Source organism: Mauremys mutica, chromosome 13 (genome assembly GCF_020497125.1).
Source record: "Mauremys mutica isolate MM-2020 ecotype Southern chromosome 13, ASM2049712v1, whole genome shotgun sequence".
In the NCBI taxonomy this organism is placed as follows: Eukaryota; Metazoa; Chordata; order Testudines; family Geoemydidae; genus Mauremys; species Mauremys mutica.
Window position 1 is genome coordinate 17,256,985 of NC_059084.1, and position 23,777 is coordinate 17,280,761.

At 44.8% G+C, this 23,777-nt stretch overlaps 1 protein-coding gene across 1 annotated transcript in view; it reads left to right on the forward strand.

The window, feature by feature from the left end:
• The window catches only part of PREX1 (phosphatidylinositol-3,4,5-trisphosphate dependent Rac exchange factor 1), a 227,001-nt gene that overhangs the window by 180,872 nt on the left and 22,352 nt on the right, over positions 1-23,777 (forward strand). The window contains exons 18-26 of the mRNA XM_044986305.1: positions 4,283-4,431; positions 7,655-7,740; positions 12,321-12,457; positions 13,157-13,328; positions 15,913-16,079; positions 16,938-17,099; positions 17,719-17,929; positions 19,258-19,537; positions 21,246-21,446. Coding sequence (XP_044842240.1) covers positions 4,283-4,431; positions 7,655-7,740; positions 12,321-12,457; positions 13,157-13,328; positions 15,913-16,079; positions 16,938-17,099; positions 17,719-17,929; positions 19,258-19,537; positions 21,246-21,446 — 1,565 coding nt within the window. The remainder of the gene's footprint in view (positions 1-4,282; positions 4,432-7,654; positions 7,741-12,320; positions 12,458-13,156; positions 13,329-15,912; positions 16,080-16,937; positions 17,100-17,718; positions 17,930-19,257; positions 19,538-21,245; positions 21,447-23,777) is intronic.

The following is a 23,777-nucleotide window of genomic DNA, read 5'->3' on the forward strand; positions in this document are numbered from 1 at the left end:
ATGAAATGATAGATTTCATGATTCTAAAGAAAAGGCAGGAGTGAGAGCAGCAGAATAAGGCCAGTTTCCTGTCAAAAAGCAGACCTTCACAAACTCACAGAAATGGTAGGTAAGATCCCACAGAAAGAAAATCTAAGGGAAAAGGGAGTTCAGGAGAGCTGGAAGTTTCTAAAAGAGACAATATTAAAGGCATAACTATCCTGATGTAAAGGAAAGATAGTAAGAATAGTAAGAGGCCAACATGGATCCATCAGGAGCTCTCTGATGATTTGAAAATCAAAAAGGAATCCTACAAAAAGTGGAAACATGGACAAATTGCTAATACTGAGTACTCAAGAATAGTACAATCATGTAGGGACAAAATCAGAAAGGCTAAGGCACAAAATGAGTTACACCTAAGCTAATGATATTAAAGGCAATCAGAAGAAGTTCAATAAATATATTAATAGTAAGAGAAAGATGAAGGAAAGTGTTGGTCCTCCACTTAACGGGGTGGGAGAGCTAATAACTGATGACATCAAGAAGGCTGAGGTGTTTAATGCCTATTTTGCTTCAGTCTTCACTAAAAATGCTAATTGTGACCAGATACTTAAAACAATTAATATTAACAACATGGAGGAAGGAACACAAGCTGAAATAGGGAAAGAACAAGTTAAAGAACATTTAGATAAGTCTGATGTATTCAAGTCAGCAGGGCCTGATCAAATGCACCCTAGGATGCTTGAGGAACTAGCTGAAGCAATCTTGGAACCATTAGTGATTATATTTGAGAATGCATGGAGAGGGGGGGGAGATCCCAGAGAAGGGCAAACACGGTATTTATCTTTAAAGGGGAATAAAGAGGATCTGGGGAATTATAAACCAGTCAGCCTAACTTTGATACCTGGAAAGATAGTGGAACAGATTATTAAACAATCAGTTTGTAAGCACTGGAAGGGTCCTTTAAAGGTCAAGGAGTCCAGCCCCTGCCTTCACTAGCAGGACCAAGTACTGATTTTTGCCCCAGATCCCTTAGTGGCCCCCTTAAGGATTAAACTCACAACCCTGGGTTTAGCAGGCTAATGTGCAAACCACTGAGTTCTCCCTCCCCACAAAAGAAAGTTGAAGGGGAACTTGATAAACAGTCTTCAAATATGTTACTGGTTGTTATCTAAAGGACAGTGATCAATTGTTTTCCATGTCCACTGAAGGTAGGACAAGAAGTAATGGGCTTAATTTACGGCAAGGGAAATTTATGTTAGATGTTAGGAAAACTTTTCTAACTATAAGAATCGTTAACCTGGAATAGGCTTCCAAGGGAGGTTGTGGAATCCCCATCACTGGAGGTTTCTAAGAACAGGTTAGACTAACATCTGTCAGGGATAGTCTAGGTATACTTAGTCCTGCCTCAGCACTAGGGGCTGGACTAAATGATCTCTTGAGGTCCGTTCCAGCCCTACAGTTTTATCATTCTGTGATTAAAACCTGTGAAACTGATTCTATCATGTGGCACTTTGCCTTCTGTATGTATCTCCTGTGTGCCTCACTAAATGCATTCCATGTTTAGTATATTACCAGGAACACTTGTTTCCACATGTTTTGATCCTGGAGCTTGTTTGTAAACAGTACACTCAGACACCTAGGAAGGAAACAACAGTGAAAAAATTACCCCATTGAGAGTTGTGCTTGCTATCTGACTTTGAACATCCAACTGACAAGCAGATGTATTGTATTTGCACAAACCATGTCCAACATACAACCATTTGGCCAAAGGCCATCTGATGGATAGCAACTAGTGGGCTGCTTGCTCTTCAGAAAAGCCAGAGGCTCATAGCCAGACAACTGTACTGAGTTATCATAAGGAACGTCCATGATTCAGGAAATGCAAGAGCCATTACAATGTAGAATTTTACTCTTAAAGAAACACGACTCCAAATTTTAATCTGATTGAATTGTTATAATCCATGGAAGAAAATATAGTTGCCTAGTTTGTTCAATCTGGCATGAAACTTTGCACCTAATTTGTACATGGATTTACTGTACCATGATTGTTTGTCTAAATTGGTCTGTAGTGGGTATAAATAGACAATTAGAAATTTAAAGCAGTCGTTTGCACATAGACTTAGTGTAGTTATGCATGAATTTGAAGTAACTCTGCACAAATTAAATGCATAAGCATAATTCTGAAAATCTGAATTTATTTTTCTACCTCCTCCATCCCCTGTTGCAAACTTGTCAGTATAAATAGCTACTAATGACACAAACTTTTCCATTTAACTATAAATCAAAATATTAAAAAAATCTACCCTCCTCACTTTGTTCACAGAATTCTCATAATTGATAATGATGATGCACCAGTTGCAAAGGAGGTCAAAAGAGTCATGTTCATTTCAGCTGTGTTAGAAACTGGGGGTAGGTGGAGGATTAGGCTGAATTAAAATTTGCCAGCTGGAAAGATGAAAGAGGAGAGGGATGTTCTCTAAAGGGATGTTATGAACAGAAAGTGCAAGCAATATAGAGAGCATTTGATGGCTTCTCCCTTTAATAATTTGGATGAGAAAATATATAGTTTAGTAGGCAATAGGGTGCACCAGCTCCTGTTGTCTCTGTGATGAAATGAACAAAACCAAGCACTTGTATTTCCTAAATTCTAATTAAAAAAAATCAATGAACCGTAGACTATAAACTGAGCTCTAATTTCCATGATCGCAGTGCTATTTTAAGATGAGCGAAACCATTCATAGGCTAAGACAAATCTGGGCTTCCAACTTCTCTCATGCCACAGGTTAAGTTTCACACCTGGAAATGGATTTGTGAAGTAATGTGTATACCTCCTTTATTGTAAGTCAATGAAACTGTAGATTTCAAATGCAACATTGAAGGGCTCATGGTCAGGGCAGCATAGCCAAGGTCTTACAGAGCCCAATTTCTGGAATTAAAATTTGCCAGCTGGAAAGATACAAGAGGAGAGGGGAATGAAATACCATTTACAGGTTTCTAAAGGGATGTTATGAACAGAAAGTGCAAGTAATATAGAGAGCAATATACTTACACTGAGAACAGCAACCCAGTACAATCCCTAAGAGATTTTGCCTAAGAGAGTAAAACCATCTTCAGGTGTTGAACATTTTTAACTGTCTGAGTTCAAAAGCGTTGAACCTCACCAGCTTCAATTATATTTTCAGGCAGAGAAGATATGAAACAAAACAGATCTTAAAATCAGTGGGAGTTACTCAGAACCTGAGGGCTGAGTGGTAAATTGGGCCCAGAGCATTTTGTTTTTCTTTAACTTCATTAAGAGGATTCTGGATTTTGTGATTCTCAGTCTAGGAGCTGGTATCTCATTTAAAATGAGCTGATAGGTGGATGGATTAGTAAGTGAATTGTTCAGGGTTATTATTGAATAGTTAGAGCAGCAGGTTCTGCATTCTGTTCCTTGTTCTGCCTCGGACTTACTGTGTGACCTTGGCCAAGTAATTAAGGACAAAAGTTTCAAACTCGGGGGACTAAAGTTTGGCACCTGAATAAAAATGGCCTGATTTTCAGAGATGTTGAGCAACCAAATCTCCTTTTGAAATCCATGTCAGGCTTTCCACACTACTTAAAATCAGGCCACATTTATTTAGATGGGTAACTATAGATTATATGCTGAAATTCAGTCATTCAAGTTTGAAAATGTTAGTCTCTGTGCCTCAGTTTCCCCACCTGTCAACTATGGATAGCAATACTTCCCTATCTCATAGGGGTTAGTGAGGCTCAATCTGCGATCCTCCAACAAAAAGTGCAGTAGAAATGTAAAGTCTTAGGAAGTAAGTGTATTCTTGGCATCCCCTATTACTTCATGTTACTGTTGTTGGATAGAGATTCTTGTATTAGTCGTGGACAGTCATAGGGTCTCTAAATGTAACTGACAAATGATTTGGTGACCTGGGGAAAGAAAAAAAACTTTGTGTATATCTTCTGGACATTAATAATCCTAGTAGCTTGCAAGCCAAGGAGTAGTCAAAGCTATCAATCCACACCTGTGAATTGCAATGTTTAGTGTAGACAGCACTGCGAGCAAGAGGTGACACTATATCCGTATCTTACTGTTAAGTTGTTGTTGTGTTGTTGATCTGACATGCGGTGTTGGCAGGACCTTCAGTTCTGTCTGTGTGTACTGGAGTTGATACTTGCAGTGTCCCCATAAATCTCTGTGACTCTAACAGTGAGTATTACAATAGCCAACCTTCCCCGCATCCTGAACTGTTAAAGACCTTTCAGATGACCTAAGCTTCGTGTGGTATTTATGTTTCATTTGCAGATGGCCAGCCTGCAGGTTGGAAGGAAGATCTACTCCATTAATGAGGACCTAGTATTCCTGCGTCCGTTTCAAGAAGTGGAGACCATCTTAAACCAATCTTTCTGCTCTCGGAGGCCACTTAGACTTCTGGTGGCCACCAAGTCTAAAGAGTAAGTGCCCAGAGGGACAGACATAGAAGGTTATCCAGAGACATTAACTTTTTTTAATACCTGTTGTTAAGGTACCTACATAAACATGTTACCCATCAAAAGTTGCAGTTCAATAGCTGATAAAAGAGGTAGAAGTTGTGAATCGTGCTTGTTAGTGATCCTTACATCTCTTAAAGCAGCTGTGGAATATCCTTTGTGCATCAGAATTAACTCTTGGCCTTCATGTGCACAAATGAAATTGAGTTACAAGGAGTATAACTTTGTCAGCAGCAGAAAAGCTTCTAAGCAATAGGTCTTTGCTTGAGAGAAAGCACCTCAGTCTACTGTATCACATTCCTTGTTGTTGGGCTGGTCTTTCCATCTCAGTTCATACGTGTTCTGCTCCATAATGAGAGTGTAGGCTGCTGGCCTTTCTCCCTAGTCCAGAAAGGATTGACACCACACCCAGACTCTTGGGTCAGGCCCTTCTCAGGGCTTCAACTTTATTCCTTCTGAACAGAAGACGAGTAACTCAAATTCCTTCCGCCACAATCCAGGGTCTTCTGCAGGAGCTCTCTCTTCCCTGCAGGTTCCCTTCTGTATCCAGCTGCCTGCAAATCATCCACAACATGTGCCCTTTCCCCTTGTGACTTAGGGGCTTCCTGCCAGAGCCCCCTGCTCTTTGCAGCTCTTTTTCAATCTCCTACAAGCGATTTGCCTAGGAGTTGAGGGTCTGCCTCAGGAGCAAATCCAATTCCTGTAGCTCTGCCTCTAGGGTTCCCTGAAGGAACCTTCCTACTCCCTGCAGCTTTCCAGCTCAGCTGAGCTAATAGCTGGTTGTATATTTAATTGACTCCTAGCTAATCAATCTCAGCTAAGAGATAGCTAATAAGTCACCGCTGGGCCCCAACTCCTCTAAAAGGGTCAGGTACCCTGTGAAAGAGGGCCCGTAGTGAATCAGGGTCCCGTGTATTATTGGATTACATAGCCACAGACTTTGCCATGTAATCCACCCCTTGATGTGGAATTATGGTCCAGAATCTAAGCTTTCATTTAAAACAATTGGCCAGAACCTCAGCTGATGTAAATCAGAACAGCTGCATTGAAGTCATCCTGGAAATGGAATTTAATATAAAAATAAATAACATGGAGGTTTCCGTACTGACTAGATCATTCACTTTCAAGCTTAATACATTAAACGCACCAATTTTTAATTAGCAAGTCACAATTTCTCATCTCCCAGACCAGACTGCTACAGACCCCAGACTGGATTTTGTCCAGCCCAGGTAGCTGCGGGGTACACGTTGATAATGCCATCTCTCTTTGTTTGCTGGGGTATACAACCTTCAGCTTCATTCTGAGCACCAGGGACATTAGCCAACAAGACCTGTGAGTATCTGGCTCCTAGGCAAACCTCAGCAGAATTCATTTCTTTGAATTGAGACTAATAAGGGTTATGTCCTGTGTGCTCCCCCTGCACGCTATGCTTAGCGTAGCCTTCATTAGACCTGGATTTGAGTCTGTCTCCAGGCAGGGGGGCTGACCCACCATATGTTCAGCTTTCCTGTGCTCTGCATTCAGACATGTGCAGCAGCTGTCTTTAGTTTTTAATTTGCATAGACTGTGATGACATTCCAGACAGAAACACAATCTGCAAAACTACTTAGTGACAAGTCAGTTCTGTGCTCATGAGAGCTTAACTACTATGTGGTTTATTGTTTGTTTCTTCTTCACTTTTACTGTCACTTTAATACATGGCATGTCCATATGGAGAGTTAATGAACAGCAAGCTGGGAAGTAAATCTACAGTGCTGTAGCATACCATGCCTTAATTGGCCATGTGGGCCCCACTGCTGCACACTAAAAGTTCCTTGGTGCACTTTGACCTACTGCTGTTTGAAACAGTTAATGCTGAGCACGCGAGGATACTGTAGTTTTACATTCCAGCTTGCCACGCACTGGCTGTCTGCATGGACCAGCCCAACAAGAAACACAGACTAGAGTGGGTTACATTGTATTCCAAATTCAGGTCCTATAAAGCAGGGGTCCCCAACCCCCGGTCCACGGCCCGGTACCGGTCCGCGGCCTGTTAGAAACTGGGCCGCGAACCGACCCAGTGGACCTCCCGCAGGCGTGCCTGCGGGAGGTCTACCCGAGCCGCGGGACGAGCGCTCCCTCCGCAGTCATGCCTGCGGGAGGTCCGCTGCTCCCGGGGCTCCGGTAGACCTCCCGCAGGCATGACTGCGGACGGTTCGCTGGTCGCGCGGCTCAGCTGGACCGCCCGCAGGCACGCCTGCGGGAGGTCCACCGGCTCCGGTTGAGCTGCCGCAGCCGTGCCTGCGGGCGGTCCAGCTGAGCCGCGCGACCAGCGAACCGTCCGCAGTCATGCCTGCGGCAGCTCAACCGGAGCCAGTTGACCTCCCGCAGGCACGCCTGCGGGCGGTCCGGCTGAGCCGCGGGACGAGCGCTCCCGACCGGTCCCTGGTCCTCAAAAGGTTGGGGACCCCTGCTATAAAGCACACGCTCCTAGAATTAGCCTAATCAGTTGCAAAATAACATTGTCCTGCATATGAGGATTATATGGTTCATCACAGGCCTCATTATTGCATACGGTACATATTACCACAAGGCCATTGAGTCAAATCCAGTTCAAGGTCAGAAGTTGTTACCATCAGAGACTGTTTGGTGGCCTCCTATATGAGTGTGGTGGGTCTCAATCCAGTTCCAAGAGGACAGATATCCACAGCATAAAATCCACTACCTCCGGTGGCACTAATGGCGACCTCTGTTGTCAAGGGTCTGGGCTTGCCGGCTAATCTATCCCCTCAGCTCTAGAGAAGTTTCCTTCCAAGTCGGGCAGCCTGGAGGAAGCTTGCACTGGTGCTGCCTAGACTGTATTAGTTCTGTGGGCACTGGGAAGACATCTTCATTCTCCAGGGTTGTCAATCCGGCCATAATCCACATTAAAATATAATAAAGGTCAAAATATTATCTGACAGAAAGGCAGCTGAGGTGGTAAAATAAGTTACTGCTATGTGACAAGAGCTATTGCATGGGGTTAACTCATCTCTTATTAAACTTTTAGGGTATATTTAAAGCTGTTTGCAAACAGTCTAGGAATTTTATTGAGCCCCGAACATCCGGAGGTGTGATCTTACACAAAAATTGAGAGCAGTACATATGGGTCTAGCAGTCTAATTTGATATGCTGCTTTCTTTCTTTCTTTCTTTCATGTTTTCTGCAGAATTATAAAAATCCCAGATTGCCACGAAGTTCTGTGCTTTCAGATACGGGGAACGGCGCCACCCTATGTCCGTGCTGTGGGCAGAGGTAAGCAAGGTGGGGCGTGATGTAGCTATGGCTTGAAATATTGAAATACAGCCAGCCAGATACATCCCTCTGATAAAACAAGAGCCACATTATGTTGTCCCAAGGTCCTAAAAAACTCGGTAGAAGTTTCTTAAGTGTCGCAGTCACAGAACAGGACCCCTGGGACTAAATGCTAGAGCAAAAAGACAGTCCCTTTCCCAAAGAGTTTACAATCTGAGTTCAGTCTAGGAATTGCTTTACTATTAGAGCTGGGTATTGCGTGGCTGTTGCCACCTAAGGAAGCAAAAGGTGACGTGGCTCAATGCCAGGAGAAATGTGGTGTTAGACTGTAGAAGGGATGTTGAGGAGGCATCATCACTTGAGCCATTGCAGGCTGGATAAAGCACTTGAGACTGCACACTAGGAATCACTCCCATGCTCTCAGGTGGATGGATCATCTTTTCAATGTTCATGAACTTTGCAATGCATTATATCAGATTTGGGGACTGCCTCTATCTTCACGCCAGTTTGTACTGCTATAACTCTATTGGCTTTAATAGAGTTAGTCCTAATTTACACTAGTATGAGTGAGAGGAGAATTGGGTCCATCGGTTCTTTTAAAAGGAGAAAGCATAGGGCGTGACACAGAGATATTCATTAGTGGTGTGACTGCACTGTGACATACACCTGGGGGAATTCTGCGCCACTGCACACACACAGAATTTATGTCCCCCACAGATTTCTTTGCTTCCCTGCAGAAAAATGACTTTCTGACAGGGAAGCAAAGGGAAGCCACAAAAGCAGTCATGCGACCATCCCCAGCAGTATGTTTTGGGGGCCCAGAGCATCTGGTAGAGAGGTAAATCACTGTGGGGCATGCGGCAGGACTGGGGAAGACCTGGCTGGTGGCTCCTAACCTGCGCCAGGCTAAGTTGCTAGTCCCGGGTGGGCTGGGGAGGACCGGACTTCCTCTTCCCTTGCACGGCATCCAGGGCTGGGTCAGACCCACCCCCCAGATTTCTCCCCTGGCTGAAGGAAGCTTTGCACACTCCCCCTCCCCCACTTCCTGCACCCATTGCTCCTCAGCTGCAGGAGGAGGGATCCCTGTACAAAGAGCTGATCCCCCATCCACCCAACCCCCGTGCATTCAGACCCCTTATACGCAAACCCTCCCACTGAGCCTCACACCTGCCCCATACTCAGACACACACCCTCATGAGCCACCCGCACCCGGATACCCACCCCACTGAGCCCCAACCAGTTGCATCTGCACCCCCCACTGAGCCCCCCACACACATACGCCCTTGCCAAGCTCTGTCCCCCCCACAGCCAGACTAAGTCCCAGCCACCTTCACCTGGACCCCCCTTCAGAGTCCCATTACCACGGCACCCAGAACCCCTCAACAAGCTCCTGTGTATTCAGATTCCCCACTGAGCCACCTGCACTCAAATTGCCCCACCCAGAACCCTCTCATCCCACACCTGGATCCCCCCCCGCATCCCACTATGTCCCTCCACACTTGGATCCTGCCTTGCTGAGCCTGCCTTGTCCACACCTGGTGCACCTGGGACAGAGGGGCAGGGTCCTGGGGTGTTTCTGGAGCAGGCCCAGTCCTTGCGCTATGTCAGGGTTCAGTGCAGCTTCACCGCTGAGTCCGTGTCCCGGGGTGGGAGCTGCACAATGATCTCCCACCTCTGCGCAGCCAGTGGCCTGTGCTCCCCAATGCCATGCTGGAGCCTCCAAATTTATTTGACAAATAAAATTTGCAGAATTTTTATTTTTGTGGCACAGAATTTTTAATTTTTTGGTGCAGAATGCCCTCAGGAGTAAATGTGAAATGAGCCACAAATGAAGCACAGCCCCTACCTTTATCTTTGGCAGTTACAGAGAGCAAGACCTTTCAACTGTATACGGCTTCCTTCCTTCAGTAGGATTGCGTGTATGTAAAATATATATAATGTCAGCATTTAGAAACAATGCAAAGATTTATCATCCCATATACAGGCAACAGTACCCTGCTTCAAAGCACCTTTTCATTACATACCTTCAAACAAGCACAAAATATAATTTTTAGGCCAAAGTGCTAAAGCATTTCCTTAATGTGCTAGCTAGAAAGGTTTCATTTCTGAAGCCTTTACTAGAAAAGGGATTAATTACACCGACTAAAATTGTTTGCATCTTAGATAACAGCTTAAAAAGTAATTATGGCTTTAATGTAGACTCGTAGGGGCTAAATTCTGATCTGAATTTCATTGGTGTAAATCTACTCAAGTTGGTTAAATTACTCTCGATTTACTCTGGTGTAACTGACATTAGAATCTTGTTCCTAGACTCTGGCAAATTGCCTAATGGGAAAATATTCAGCTTCTTTCAATTAGCATGCAACAGGCTGCAAACTGTATAGTTATGCAAATTTAAACAACATCTTAGCCAATTAGGACTAGAAAGAAAAGATCGTCAAAGATTCCCAAAAGATAAGTTTCCCTCCTAAGAATTTCATTATCTTTCTGCAGTGACTGTATCCAGGTTTATATAAAAACATGCATACTGGGTCAAACCAATTGTCCACCTAGCCCAGTATCCTCTCTTCTGACAGTGGCCAATGCCAGATGCTTCAGAGGGAATGAAGAGACCTGGGCAATTATCAAGTGATCCATCCCCTGTCGTTCAGACCCGGCTTCTGGCAGCTGGAGGTTTAGGGACACCCTGACCATCTTGGCTAATAGCCATTGATGGACCATGAATTTGTCTAATTCTTTTCTGAACCAAGTTATACTTTTGGCCTTCACAACATCCCCTGGCAATGAGTTTCACAGATTGACTGTGCGTTGTGTAAAGAGGTACTTCCTTTTGTTTGCTTTAAATCTGCTGGCTATTAATTTCATTGGGTAACCCCTAGTTTTTGTGTTATGTGAAGGGGTAAACCTTAAATTCATGTTGATTTAAAAGTGGTCCTTAAAAAAAAAGGTATTTGTCTTTCAGTCAAAGAGAGAAGGACTCTACTTTGTTAAATGGGCCGGAGTCCCCTCTCTCACTTATCTAGGACATGATCCAAAGGTCACTGAAGTGAATAGCAGATTTTCCATTGGTTTCTAATAACTTTAAATCACGTATATAAATCAGGATTAACTCCACTAAGGCCAGAGGAGAATCATACCTTATATGTCCACATGCGTGAGTTAGATGGTGCTACCTGTAGCTGATCTGAATTTTCTGTAATTTTGGAATGAATTACTTGAGACAATGACCCAAAATGACTTGTGGAATTCTTATAATTTCCAAAATAAGATTCAAAGTCCCCGTTTCAGTACAGTTGATAAAATATTGTGTTTGGCAGAAAATCTGCATAAAGTAACCAACCGTTCATGCATTGTAACATCAATATTTAATATGTACTAATTCATTGCTTTATTATGCATTCTGTTTTCATTGTAGAGCAGGGATCAGCAACCTTTGGCATGCGGCTCACCAGGGTAAGCACCCTGGCGGGTCGGGTCGGTTTGTTTACCTGCCGCGTCCGCAGGTTCAGCCGATTGTGGCTCCCACTGGTCACGGTTCACCACTCCAGGCCAATGGGGGCTGCGGGAAGTGGTGCAGGCCGAGGGATGTGCTGGGTGCCTGCTTACCCTGGCGAGCCGCGTGCCATAGGTTGCCGATCCCTGTTATAGAGCATTGAAAATTGGTAAACTGGCTTGTCAAAACAGGGACTCTATGGGTAGGTCTAAACTGCAATTAAACACCCGCGACTGGCCCGGATCAGCTGACTTGGACTGTTTAATTTTGGTGTGGACATTCGGCCTTGGGCTGGAGACTGGCCTCTGGGACCCTCGCCCCTTGCGGCTATTTAATTGCAGCATAGACATACCCTACAAGTCTTAACATATATTCTGTGAGTCACTGTGTTTTACGCAGACACAAAGGGCCTGAATCTCCTCTCTCAACAGTGTATATCAGAAATCACTCCAGTGAAATTTAGTAGGACTTTTCCAGAGTATAACACTCCAGTCTAGCCCTTTGATGTATACTTTGTGCCCTCTAGAATCAAGCTAGACACTCTGGGCTGAATGTGTGAATGAGGGCAGGGGACTCTAACCTATTTTTCTGTTCTCCTGATCCTGGGCCAACCAGTGCTTGATAAATTTATGAATGGTATTAGATGATGTGGGCGCCTGTGATAGCAGGGGACTGGACTCAATGACCCAGTAGGTCTCTTCCAGTCCTAAATTCTTAGTATCCACATATGCATGTGCACCGGTGTAACTGACTAGACAAAGTGCAAAGTACTAGAGAATCAGACAGACACACAGCAATTTACCAAAGTGTGATTTACAGCCCCATCTTGCACATCACCTACGATGTAATAACGTGTGCACCGAGGGCCCAAAAGAAAGGCTCTGTTTGAAGGTTGTATACATTCGCGTCATACGACAAAACTCTTCCAGAGCTCTTTCACCAAGCCCAGCAAAACCACAAGATAGCTCCCAAATATCCTGACTCCCCATGCATCTTAGCCAGAAATGCTTTTCACTCCCTCTGTTCTCTTAGTCTCCTCCATCGTTGGGCTGCTGAGCCGTTTGAACTCCCCTCTGGTCTGTTTCAGGCTCCAAGGCTGCAGCTGTGGGACTCCACTCAGGGCAGTGCATTTTGAAAGTTAATGGAAATAATATGATGAATGAAAATTACACGGAAGTTCTGGAGCACTTTACAGCATACAGGAACAGGCAGCAGGAATTGCTGGTAAGTACACAGATGTGAGACCTGGATGGAACTTAACATAATGTTTTGAGGGGAAAAAACAACATAATGGTCTTATACAAACGTGCTCCTTAAATATTTAAAAGCAATCTCAAAAAGTACATTTTAACTTATCTGCCTGCCCCCATGGGACCCTACTGTAATTAATGGAGATACTTGGGGTGAAACCCTGAATAGAATTTACACCTTAGTTGTAAAATGTGTTTGAATCACAAGTATTCCAGTCCATAGACTTCTAAAGATTGCGTTCCAGCTAATAGCAGAGCTAGGTTTGAGCTACAAAATTTATACCCAGATTCATATTTCATACACCTACATTTCAGGGTGGATCGGGTCTGGATTCTACTCCAGCCCACTTTGGAGCTAGGGATCAGCTGCAAAATTCAAATATACATCCAGTTTTATACTCCAAACCTACATCCCTTCCTCAAAGTGTTCAGGTGTTTGTATCTAGGTTATCAATTCTTAGGTAATGGTTGCAACAAGGTTCCAGTTGCCAGTAGACTAAACTCATCTCTCACTTACATGACACACAAACCCAGACTGCTAGAAGACAAAAACTTTTCACTGCCATCATAAAAAGGCTTAAAATCCATGCGAGAAGAGAGTGTGAAATCCAGGTATATCCCTGGATCCCTGAAGTTGAGGCAGGGCTTCGTAACGTTCCTGTTCTTTTGAAAGGGATTGTACCAGTGGGTGTACCGAACACACGAAGATGCTGAAGAGGATAGAGCTCAGCAGCCAATATTTAATGCGTACCTGAATGGCAGCCATCTTGAGTCACGCGAAGGACAACTCTCGGTGGAAGGAAGTGGAGAACTGAATCCCCTTTATAAAAGCCAACAGGAAGCAGGTAAAGGAAAGCCCACCCAATTTCATGAAGGAAGGAAATGTAGGCAGGCAAGTTAGGCACTTTCTGATTACTTGGGAGAAAAGGGGTGGTGGAACTGTGAAATATAATTATTGCTGTAGAAAATCTCTCATTCTACAAAATGCGCAACAACCTGCAGCTTCCCAGGCGAAATATTGTCATGCTCCAGTTTATTTGGGAGGAACATGAAATTGGGATGTAACATGGAAATCTCGCTGTTGTGGCTCTCAACAGAGAGGAATGTCCCCTGCTCTGAACAGAAGAGACAGCATTAATTAATTGTGGGGGTTTAGAGGCCTGATTCTTGCTGGCGCCTTCGGGAATCTCTTTAAGTACCAATGTCGCAAAGCTAGGTAGGCAGAAAAAAGCCCTCTTTTCAGTACATCTGCTTTGTGTTGTCTCTTGCATGCCATGCCCTACAGTAAATGACTGGGGCCCCACATGCTGAGAGAGTATGTACTAATTGGAGTTGTACAGTTGGTAGTTGTGACGTCAAGCCACAACCCAGCATAATTACACGGTGTCTGAGTTTTGGGTCAAGATGTGTCACATTGGAAAACACTTTTCATGGAGTGAGCCCCTCCCCTGTGCCACGTGTAGCTCAAGTTCTTTGGCTAGTTCTCCCGGCTCTTGCTCAGTAGAAAGCAGGGACTGATTCACTCTTGGAATATGGGCTACTCAGCAAGCCCCGTCAGGGTCTCAGCTAGAGTAAGGGACCATGGGATATGGTTAACTGGCTACCACAGGGTGAGCTAAAGCTGGGAGATGAAAATGAAAGGCTAAAATGACAGGAGAGGAGGTTCTTCCTCTGAGACATCTGGCCCGCATTTGGCCACGTGGCTCCCATCATGGGCGTTAGATTATGACTAAAACAAATATGGTATTTATACTTAACAGAAAACTTAAGCCAAATGTAGCAAAGCCCTGGGCATGATTCTTTGGCATGACACAATCTAACCTTTAGGGACAGATTCTAATAGCCCCACTCACATTGAGTAGCCGTCTATGCCATATTGGCTTCAGAGATACTCCTGACATGCAAACAGTGAAGGACGTGCACAAAGCATTTGCAAGACTAGGGCCTAAGCAAGACTCGGGCCCACCGTGTTTATTTCTTCCACATATTGTCTGTGTTCCTTAGCCTTCTGTGCCAAATGAAACCAGATTGCAGTATCCCCCGTCTTACTCCTACAGGACAGTTGCTCATTATTAAAGTTTCTGGAGCGAGCACGTCTGATAGCTGTGTGGTATCATCTCCCGCAAAGGAAGGGCTGGGTGATGGCAGCAGCAGGGGGAGGGAGGAGTGCCTCATGCTGTTGTGTAGATGACATGGCTGCAAATTAAAGGTCTGCAAATAACTCCAGCTAGAATAATATCTTTTTTTTTTGTAATTTAAGTGACTTTGATATTCCGGACCAAATTTTCAGCGGGTGTGCTAATTGTGTCAGCAACATTTCTGGGCACATCGCTTTCTACAGGCAACCCTCCCCTTAGCCTGAAAGAGTCTAAGTATAAGTAAAAAGACTGACTTACATCACATTAAGATACTGATGGAGAAAATTAATTGATGTGGGAGGACATTGCCAAAGAACACTCAAACTGGATTCACTCCAAGGGGTATGCCAGTTGAATCCAGACTCGCTGGATCGCTGTTAACACTAGATCTGGGATCAGGTGCACAGCAATGTAAGTTGCCTGCAGACCCTAATGCACCAGGGGATCTGAAGCCATACACTATAGCTCCTAAACAGGGACATGTGCAAGGGGGGGCAAGCAAGGGCACCCCCCCCCCCAACAATCGTCAGGGGCACAGAACTTCTCCGGCCCTGGGGCTGCGGAAGCAGGGAAGATCGAGCTCCTGCTGGAGCAAGGGGGGGAGGGGGGGACAGCAAGTTCCTGCTGGGGCTGGGTGTGGAGGGGAGCAGCGAGTTCCTCCTGGGGCCTGGGAAAGAGGGGAGGCAGCAAGCTCTGGCGGGGTGCGGGGGGGGGCAGTGTGCTCCTCCCGGGGCCAGGTGGGGGGGGGGGGTAGTGAGCTCGCCAGAGGGGAGTGGGGAGAGTGAACTTCTGTGCCCCCCGAGAAGGGGTCAAATTTAAATTCCTGCCCATACCCCGCTCCTAAGAGGTAGGGGCTGGTCCAGAAAAAGCCAGCGACAGGCCACTGCAAGATGCACTTCAGCACCTCTGGGCTGCCTCTGCTGGTGACGTTCAGACTGAGTGTCACTGACAGCTGCCTTGGAGAGGAGGTGGTGATAGCAGCAGCTGCCCTTCCCTGGGATGACTCTCCCTCTGGCACAGCTGCATGTGCAGTGCACTCACCAGGGTGAACCTGCAGCACTAACTGCAGTTTGGAATTCGGTGGTGACAGGGAGTCAGTTAGGAACAGTAAACTGCTTCGTGTTTCACCAAGGACATGGAGAGCTAATGTAATTTACCTTCCATTTGAGCGCCCCTGCCAGGTACCATGATCTGTGCCATAGATGTATGCTGGGCATACATGTCTCCTGAGCGTTTGTGCACGTGTGTGTTACCGAGTGTTGGTTCCCTAACGACTTGCCTTTGGTTCCAGTCTCGCCGTTGATCATGAGTGAAGACATGCCTCTCATTAGCTTGACTGTGGACAACGTCCATCTGGAACATGCAGTGGTGTATGAATACGTCAGCACTGCTGGGATCAAGTGTTATGTCTTGGAGAAAACCGTAGAGCCAAAGGGTTGTTTCAATCTGACTGCAAAGGTACCCACCACTATACATTGCCAGCTTCCTTCCCAAGCACAATAAGGGAAACCAATGGCCCAGGCTTACCCGCTTTGTCTGTTAGGTGACATGGCATGTTAAGCTATTGGACCTGCCTGGAGCTTAGGTTAGTTCATTAGAATGCACCAGTATAGAGTAACTGCTGTTTGGTACAGGCAAGTTCCACTGACCCTCCCTTCATTTCAACTCTTGAGGACCTGAGTCAAGACACTCTTGCAGGAGGGTCCTCAGCTGGGAAACTCTCCCAGCGAAACTCTCCCTTTGTCATCTGTCCACTAGAGCAGGAGTTTGCTGCTCCTCAGCGCAAATGGGAGGTTCATCCTTTCAGGCAAGCATTTGCTGCACCTTGGGGTAAGAATATGTAGTTTTTCCCCATCAGATGGGTTGGGCTGGTTGATACGAACTATGGGTCTGATTGCTGCCCAGTGTGGACAGGAATGATTGGTATTATATTTTGGTGTGCACTACAATGGACAAATAATAAATGTCTGCATCAAGTAACAATAACGTTATTGGCATGTCCATGATAGGACAAAGCAGAAATAACAAGAGAGGGCAAATGTGCCAGAGAATGAACATTCCCTGTGGCAAAATGACTGTTTTGAGCACATCCAATATATTTTAAAAACTTCTGGCCAAAGTTTTGAAGTGTTGAGATTAGGCATGACAATGATTCAGAAGGGCTAGTTAGAGAAGAAAGAGGGCTGGATTTGTGCTGAATGCCACTTTCCTCAAACATGCCAAAATGTGGGGAGTACACTGTTTATGCAGTGGAAGGATATTGCGGTAGTCCTGGATCTCAGCCCTGTACCATTGGGATTTTGTTTCCTTCTTCAGATTTTAGAAGCCTTTGCTGTAGATGACAGTCACTTTGTGAATAACTGCAAGAAGCTCATCTCCCAAAGCAGAGCTGTGGAGACCATGCCCGAGTATGATTTCCGGCAAACCTGTGACACTAAGCTGGAGAGTATCTGCACAAGGCTCACCAACTACCACAAGGTGCAGCGTTAGTAGATCTCAGTGGCGTATCTAGACAATCCTATACTGTCAAGATAGTGGGGTCTGAGTATTCTTTGCTGTGTTTTCCCCATTAGTTGCTTTAGAAAGACGTGTTCTACTGGTCTGAGCACAGAACTAGAAGTTATGTAGATTGCAAGCTCTATGGGGTAAGGACCTGTCTCTAAAGCATCTACACACTGTTGTCACGATGGGTTGGAATGCATGCCTGGACTCCTCTGCTGACGGATCCATCCTGCCCATCCAAATGAGGAGCCCAACCCCCTGCCCCCCATCAATGACAAAAGCTGTCACATCTGTGTTGTGCACACAAGTGGCTATGATTGCATGAGCACATTGTATAACTGTATGAACAAACAGTATGCTTTTGGTACAGTTATCTGACATGTGTGAAACCTGGCCCTCAGAAAAACTTTTTAAGCAATTCTCAAGGAAATTAAAATGTCATTTTTTCCAGTGATATTTTTGGAACAGTACTCTCCAGGATAGCAGAAATGAGATGGCTGTGGGGATGGGAGGCTGGCAGGGAAAAATAAGGATCTTCTGTGTTGCATCATCATATTTTGCAAATGAAATCTCACAAACTTGCTTTATCCCCCAGTTTGCAGATGAGCTCAAAATGAAAGTGAGCCCAGCCTTCAAACAAGCCACAACAGAGCCTCACCCCCTCAACAGCATGGATTTCTGCCCCACCAACTGCCACATTAATCTCATGGAAGTGTCCTACCCCAAAACCACTACCTCAACAGGAAGGTCATTCAGCATTCGCATTGGACGGAAGCCATCTATAATTGGTCTTGATCCGGAACAAGGTGCTCATGAGTGCTTCAGTGACATTATCTTAGTAAAAAGATGAGTTGTGTTTCCGGCGGGTCAGTGAGTTCAAGACAAATCCAAAGAAATGTTGCCTTGACAATATACTTTTTTTTTCTTCTTAAAATGCTCATAGTAAGATGGCAGGCAGTATGCAGATACTGTAAAATAACTCAATGCCTCGGGCACAGGGTTTGGCCTCAAGTCAAACATCTTTAACAGCGAAGCAATGTGGTTTTCTCATCACAACTAAAATGCTCTGGGGTGGGTTTTTTTTCCACTTAGAAGAGTTGACTTATTGAGTGGAAGAAAGAAGTGATGGGCTAAGTGGTTCCATAATGTGAAGTTGTATTATAATCACAAGGGTGAGAAACCTCAAGTAGCCAATCAGACGGTAGTACTCTTCTCTCTGAGCCGTTACTAAACTAATCCCCCACATTGGCACTAGGAGGTTCTGTAATGTTGGAGGTGCTATCCTTCAGATGTGTGGCTGCTACTTAGGATTTCCCTGCCAGGCAAATACTTGTGTTGCAATGTTTCACTGTTGTACCTCTCAGAATATACTTCCGACTCATTCAGTGTCCAACAAGATGAGTGTGCAAGAGGACTTGGGACAGCCCCATGGAAATGTGGACTGTCCCACATATTGAAGAATGGTTGGAGACCCTGTTCAAATTAGGCCAACGAGAGAAGCCTTGCCCACTTGTACTTCTTAAAGATCCCATGGCACTTTTCATGGCAGTAGGAGTGTTTAGTCACAGTATCACAGTCACATTCCAGCTCTGCTGCAGATATTCTCCTTGCCACCATTTGTAAATGAAAATAATTATTCTTTACTTTTCCTAACAATGATAGTTATTCTTCCAGGGTCAGTTTTCCTATCTGTAAAGCTGGGATAATACTGACCTAACAGTTTTGTTTCAATCTTAAATTTGTTAGCATTTTAAAAATGCGTTTAGCTCCTCAGAGGGTCAGTGCTATGAATGGGCAATGTACTATTATTAGTTATATGACTTATCGTGATCCTGAACTACAGTAATGTCAAAAAGCTGAGTTTGCATGCCATGGAGAAGTCCTGTAGAATAAATAGAAAATTATATTTTTGCCACAATGTTTTAAAGAAGGTTCAAAATTCCTATAGGGAAGCGCACATTCTCTATTAAACACTGTAGGATTTTAGAGCAATTTCTATAGACTAACCCGTTTAAATTTCTGTATCAGCCTGTTGGTTTAATTCCTATTAAATTCTATAAAAACCTGCTCTAAATATTGAGAGGTGGTGCATACTGTCACGAGAGCCATACTAACTACTTCCTCCCATGTTTAGTAGGTACTTTGAATCCAGTCTCATACACTCAGCATTGCATCGCAAGCATGGCTGCACCATCATGGAGGTGCCTAACCCCAGAAGATGGAGAACTCAACCCAGATGGACAATTTGAGGGTAGCTTTGGTCAACAGAATGGGGGAACAAACCAGGAGGAAAGGGGACTCAGCTTTTTGCTGAAAGAAGAAGACCGGGAGATACAGGACTCGTACCTTCAACTTTTTAATAAACTAGATATCGCAGTGAAGGAAATGAAGCAATATGTCGTTCAGATAAATAAGTGAGTAAAGAGATCCCTGTGTGTTTTGTGTGTGCGCTGCTGAGGGCACTTCCTAAATAAAGGGACATGCTATCTGAGAAAATGGAAATATGCAACCACAGAAATATGTTCTGTGTCCATTAGCACAAATTCTAATATGTTAGTATGTGTGTGCATGCCGTCCCTCGCGCCACCACCTTTTGCTGGATGGAGGCAGCCTGACTTGCTCATATGCAGATCCATCTACCTATGTGTCATTTCCACTTACATAATGAGCTAATGTAGCTGCTCTTTGCACTCACTGGCTTGAAGTCTATGTTAGAACTAAAGGTTGTCCATTCTGGTTCTGATTCCTATTATTTGTTAAACTCTAAGAGTGGGCTAAGTGCTGTACTAGACACAGACACTGGGAAAATCCCTGCCCTAAAGAGTTTGTCTATAAGACTGACATCATAATACACTGGGCGGCCCAGATGAAGGAGCTATTTTAGATCGGAAATCAGTAGTCAAAAGGGATTTGAATAAAGAAGGCCTGGCGGACTAGGACTGAGACTGAGAGTTCATTCCATGGAGAGGGGCAGCATGGGAGACGGCACAGAGATGGGAACAGGAGAAGAAAGGAACAATGAGGCTGACATTGTTAGTGGAATGAAGAAGGAAGGTGGGATATGGCAGGAGTTGGACTCAATTACAGAGGCCAGTGCTTATGCGCCATGTATGTGCATTTTAGCTTGTGACCATGGTGGTTGTGTGTGCGTATCAGGCCATAGACTGTTACGATAAATGCCCTACTTGGGTTGTGGGGGATAATGTTTTCTTATTCTAGATGAACAGCAGAAGGGGCTCAGTCTTTGCCTTCTATCCTTCTTTTTCTGGGCTTTGACCACGGGAGTCAGCTTAATAGGACAAGTAAAAAAGACTCTCTTTATAAATGTGATTACTGTTTGGCAGACTCGGCACGCAGGAAAATCTGCAAGGCATTGGGCCAGTCTCAGTAGGATGAGATCTTCTGAAAGAGTTAGCACATACTGACTAGAGTTCTTCCTCCACTGGCCAGTAAAAGGCAGATTTATGATGTATACTCTGTGGTTTTTGGAGTGCCAGTTAGTGTCTAGAGAAAAATCCAGCAGGCAAAAGGATGCAAACGAGGGGACATTTCATCACTCTTGATGGAAGTGAGACTATTTGTGCAGAATAATTTATTTTAGCAAATAATTACACCTTAAAATGTGCCTAAGAGTCTCACAGTATTTTGCAGAAAACTGGGTGGATGACTATTCCTAGCATACTGCCACAGTTCTGTGTTGCTGTCTTTTTTTTATTCCAAACACTGTGTTATGGGGAGGGGATCATCTAGACCTGCGCAAAACTCTCATAACCAAAACTCACCTGGTTTTGAGAGTCGTTACAGGGCATATTTGCTTAGGTTTTTGAACCTGAGTTGATATTTTTGTACAAGCTATCTGAAGTGCTTTTGACCTTAAACTAGTCACTTTAGGTTTTGAATGAATGCAAAATTCACCTATTGTGAGTTCACATGAACTAAAACCAAAAAGATTTGCATGAATCAAACTGAGTGAGTTTCGTGTAGCTCCCAGCTATATATAGCTCAAGTAATAGAAATGTTGCTTTTGATTTCATGAGCACTTGAGTTCAGATCACAGTAGTGAATGCATAACTCACAAGATTACACACCAGTCACTGAGAGCAATGTGTTTTACCTTCGTAGGCTTTTGTCCACCATAACAGAACCCACTGGCACATGTGAACCTCTGTCCACTGAGGAGACATCCCCACCTTCCTTGGGGGCTGAAGAGAGCGACACTGACAAAGCTGAGCATGGTGGGAGTAAGAAGGTTTGTTTCAAAGTTTCTGAGGAGGACCAGGAAGACTCAGGACATGACACAATGAGTTTCAGAGACTCCTACAGGTGTGTTCAAAGATATACATGGCTCTCCATTCTGGTTGGCAGAGTACTTTGAGGCTATTTAATCTTAATATTACAGTGCTGGATGGTAGCTAGACAGATCAAGACAGATTAATAATCAGAAAGTCAGGTAACTGTTACATAGGATAATGCTGTTGAAATTCATAATTGTGGATATCAAAGCATTATACCACTACTAATACGTGGTAGTTATACATAATGCTTCCACTTTAAAAGTGCCGTATACACTGTAGAGTATATCCTGAAATCCTTACTGCTTACTTAGCAAAACTCTCCTTGAACGTCAAGTTTTATTATTGAGTAAATGCTTCAGTGTGTTCCCCATTACCTAATAAATGGGCCTATAGGTCTGGACACTTAGGACTTGATTCCATTCCCACAGATCCTTGTGGCAAGATTCCCATCGGTATCAGGGAGTGTAAGAATGGGCCCCAGTTCCTGCTCATATGGTATATATTTAAGTGTATCCAGTACAGGATTCACAACATCTCATCCATTTGACATGGTTCACATGTCACACAGGCTACCACAGGATCCATTTACTGCAGGGTCAAAAGATCAGATAGTCATGTAAGGTCAAGAAAGAAGGCTGTTCTCCAATGAAGTGCAGCAGCTGCAGGAGGGAATTCTCCAGGGGTTTCAGGAAGAGTAGCCCATTGCTTTAAGACCTGCTCAGCAGCTTCTGTATCTGATCCTGATGGTTTAGTGCCTCATGTGTACAAACACATTGTCCACAGAAAATGCAGACTAAGTAGACTTTGGGAGTGATTATGCTGATGGTTGTATCTTGGCCCCAGTCTCAGGTTTCTAGGGTAGACAGTGTTAATGTAGCATCAGTTGTCAGGAGAGCTCACCAGCAAGATTGTAATGATGCTGTATTGGTCTTTGTGATTTGTGATTGGTCTTAAGCGGAACAGTTTCTACACAATACATTGCATGATAAGGAAGCAAAGGAAAAGCATGTACTGGACTGTAGTTCCTGATATTAATATGGGTGTGGTGATCTGCTACAAGGATACGCTCTTAGTATAGTTATGCACTGTGGGCTGATAAACTGCCATGTGATTCCCCTGGCAAACAGACATCCAGATTTATCCCTGGTCATGTTTGTAAAATTACACCAGGGATGATTCTGGCCCCAAGAGTGTTTCTATTCTTGGGAAAGTTATAAGACCAGTGTAGCATGTAAAGTGGGATGGTATTGGAATATCCCCCATCAAATTACTCCATTTAGAATCCTCCAATAATGCTCATTTTTGCCTGCCTCAGGTTCCCAAATACACTGGGGTTCATTCTACAGTTTATAATCTATTAGGACAAAGCAATAAGACCTACCATGGGCACCAGAAGATCCTGCAGGGGTACTCACTTCAAGCAGACCTTGAAGTAGTGTGTTTCTCATGGTCTTTCAGTAGGTGCAAGGGCTCCCATATGATTTCTTGCAGGATGTCCTGTGACGCCTCTGGCCAGCTCTTGGGAGTCCCCCTTCAGAGTTTCAGGATAGAATGAAGAGGGAAAGGGTTTTTCTCTGGTGTCAGCACTCTGAACGAGCATCTGGTCTCAAGTGCACAGCCCAGCATAATTACCAGTGCCCCAGCCAGTGCCCCTAGAGAGAGACAGCAATGCCCACTACTGCTAGGATTTTTAAAGGTGCCTAGAGAAATTAGGCACCCACCTCCCTTAGGTTCTTTGAAAATCCCAGTCCATGTGTTTTGGGAATAGAACCCAGCTGTGCAGCTCAAGATTAGAATTAGCTTCTCTGAGGCTTATTTCTCTTCGGAAATAAACAGCATTGTTTTCAAGTCTGTGCTTTATTTTGTAATCAGTTGTACACATGGCCGCTCAGAGGGGGAGGCAAGTTGGGCAATTTGCCCCGGGCCCCGCAGGGGATCCCATGAGAGTTTTTTGCGGCCCTGGAGCAGGGTCCTTCACTCACTCCAGGGGCCCCAGAAAACTCTCGCGGGGCCCAGGCCCCGGGAGCTTCTTCCACCCTGGGTCTTCGATGGCAATTCGGCGGCGGAGGGTCCTTCTGCTCAAGGACCCACCGCCGAAGTGCTGGGTCTTTGGCGGCAATTCGGCGGCGGAGGGTCCTTCTGCTCCGGGACCCACCGCCGAAGTTCCCTGGAGACCCGCAGCGGAGGGTCCTTCTGCCCTGGGACCCACTGCCAAAGTGCCTGGTCTTCGCCGCGAAGACCCCAGGCCCCCTGAATCCTCTGGGCGGCCCTGGTTGTACATTAGTAAGCTCGAGTTATCTCACTGCACTTATTATCACGCAGATAAACATAGCAAACACTCCTTCCCCCATCCCCCACT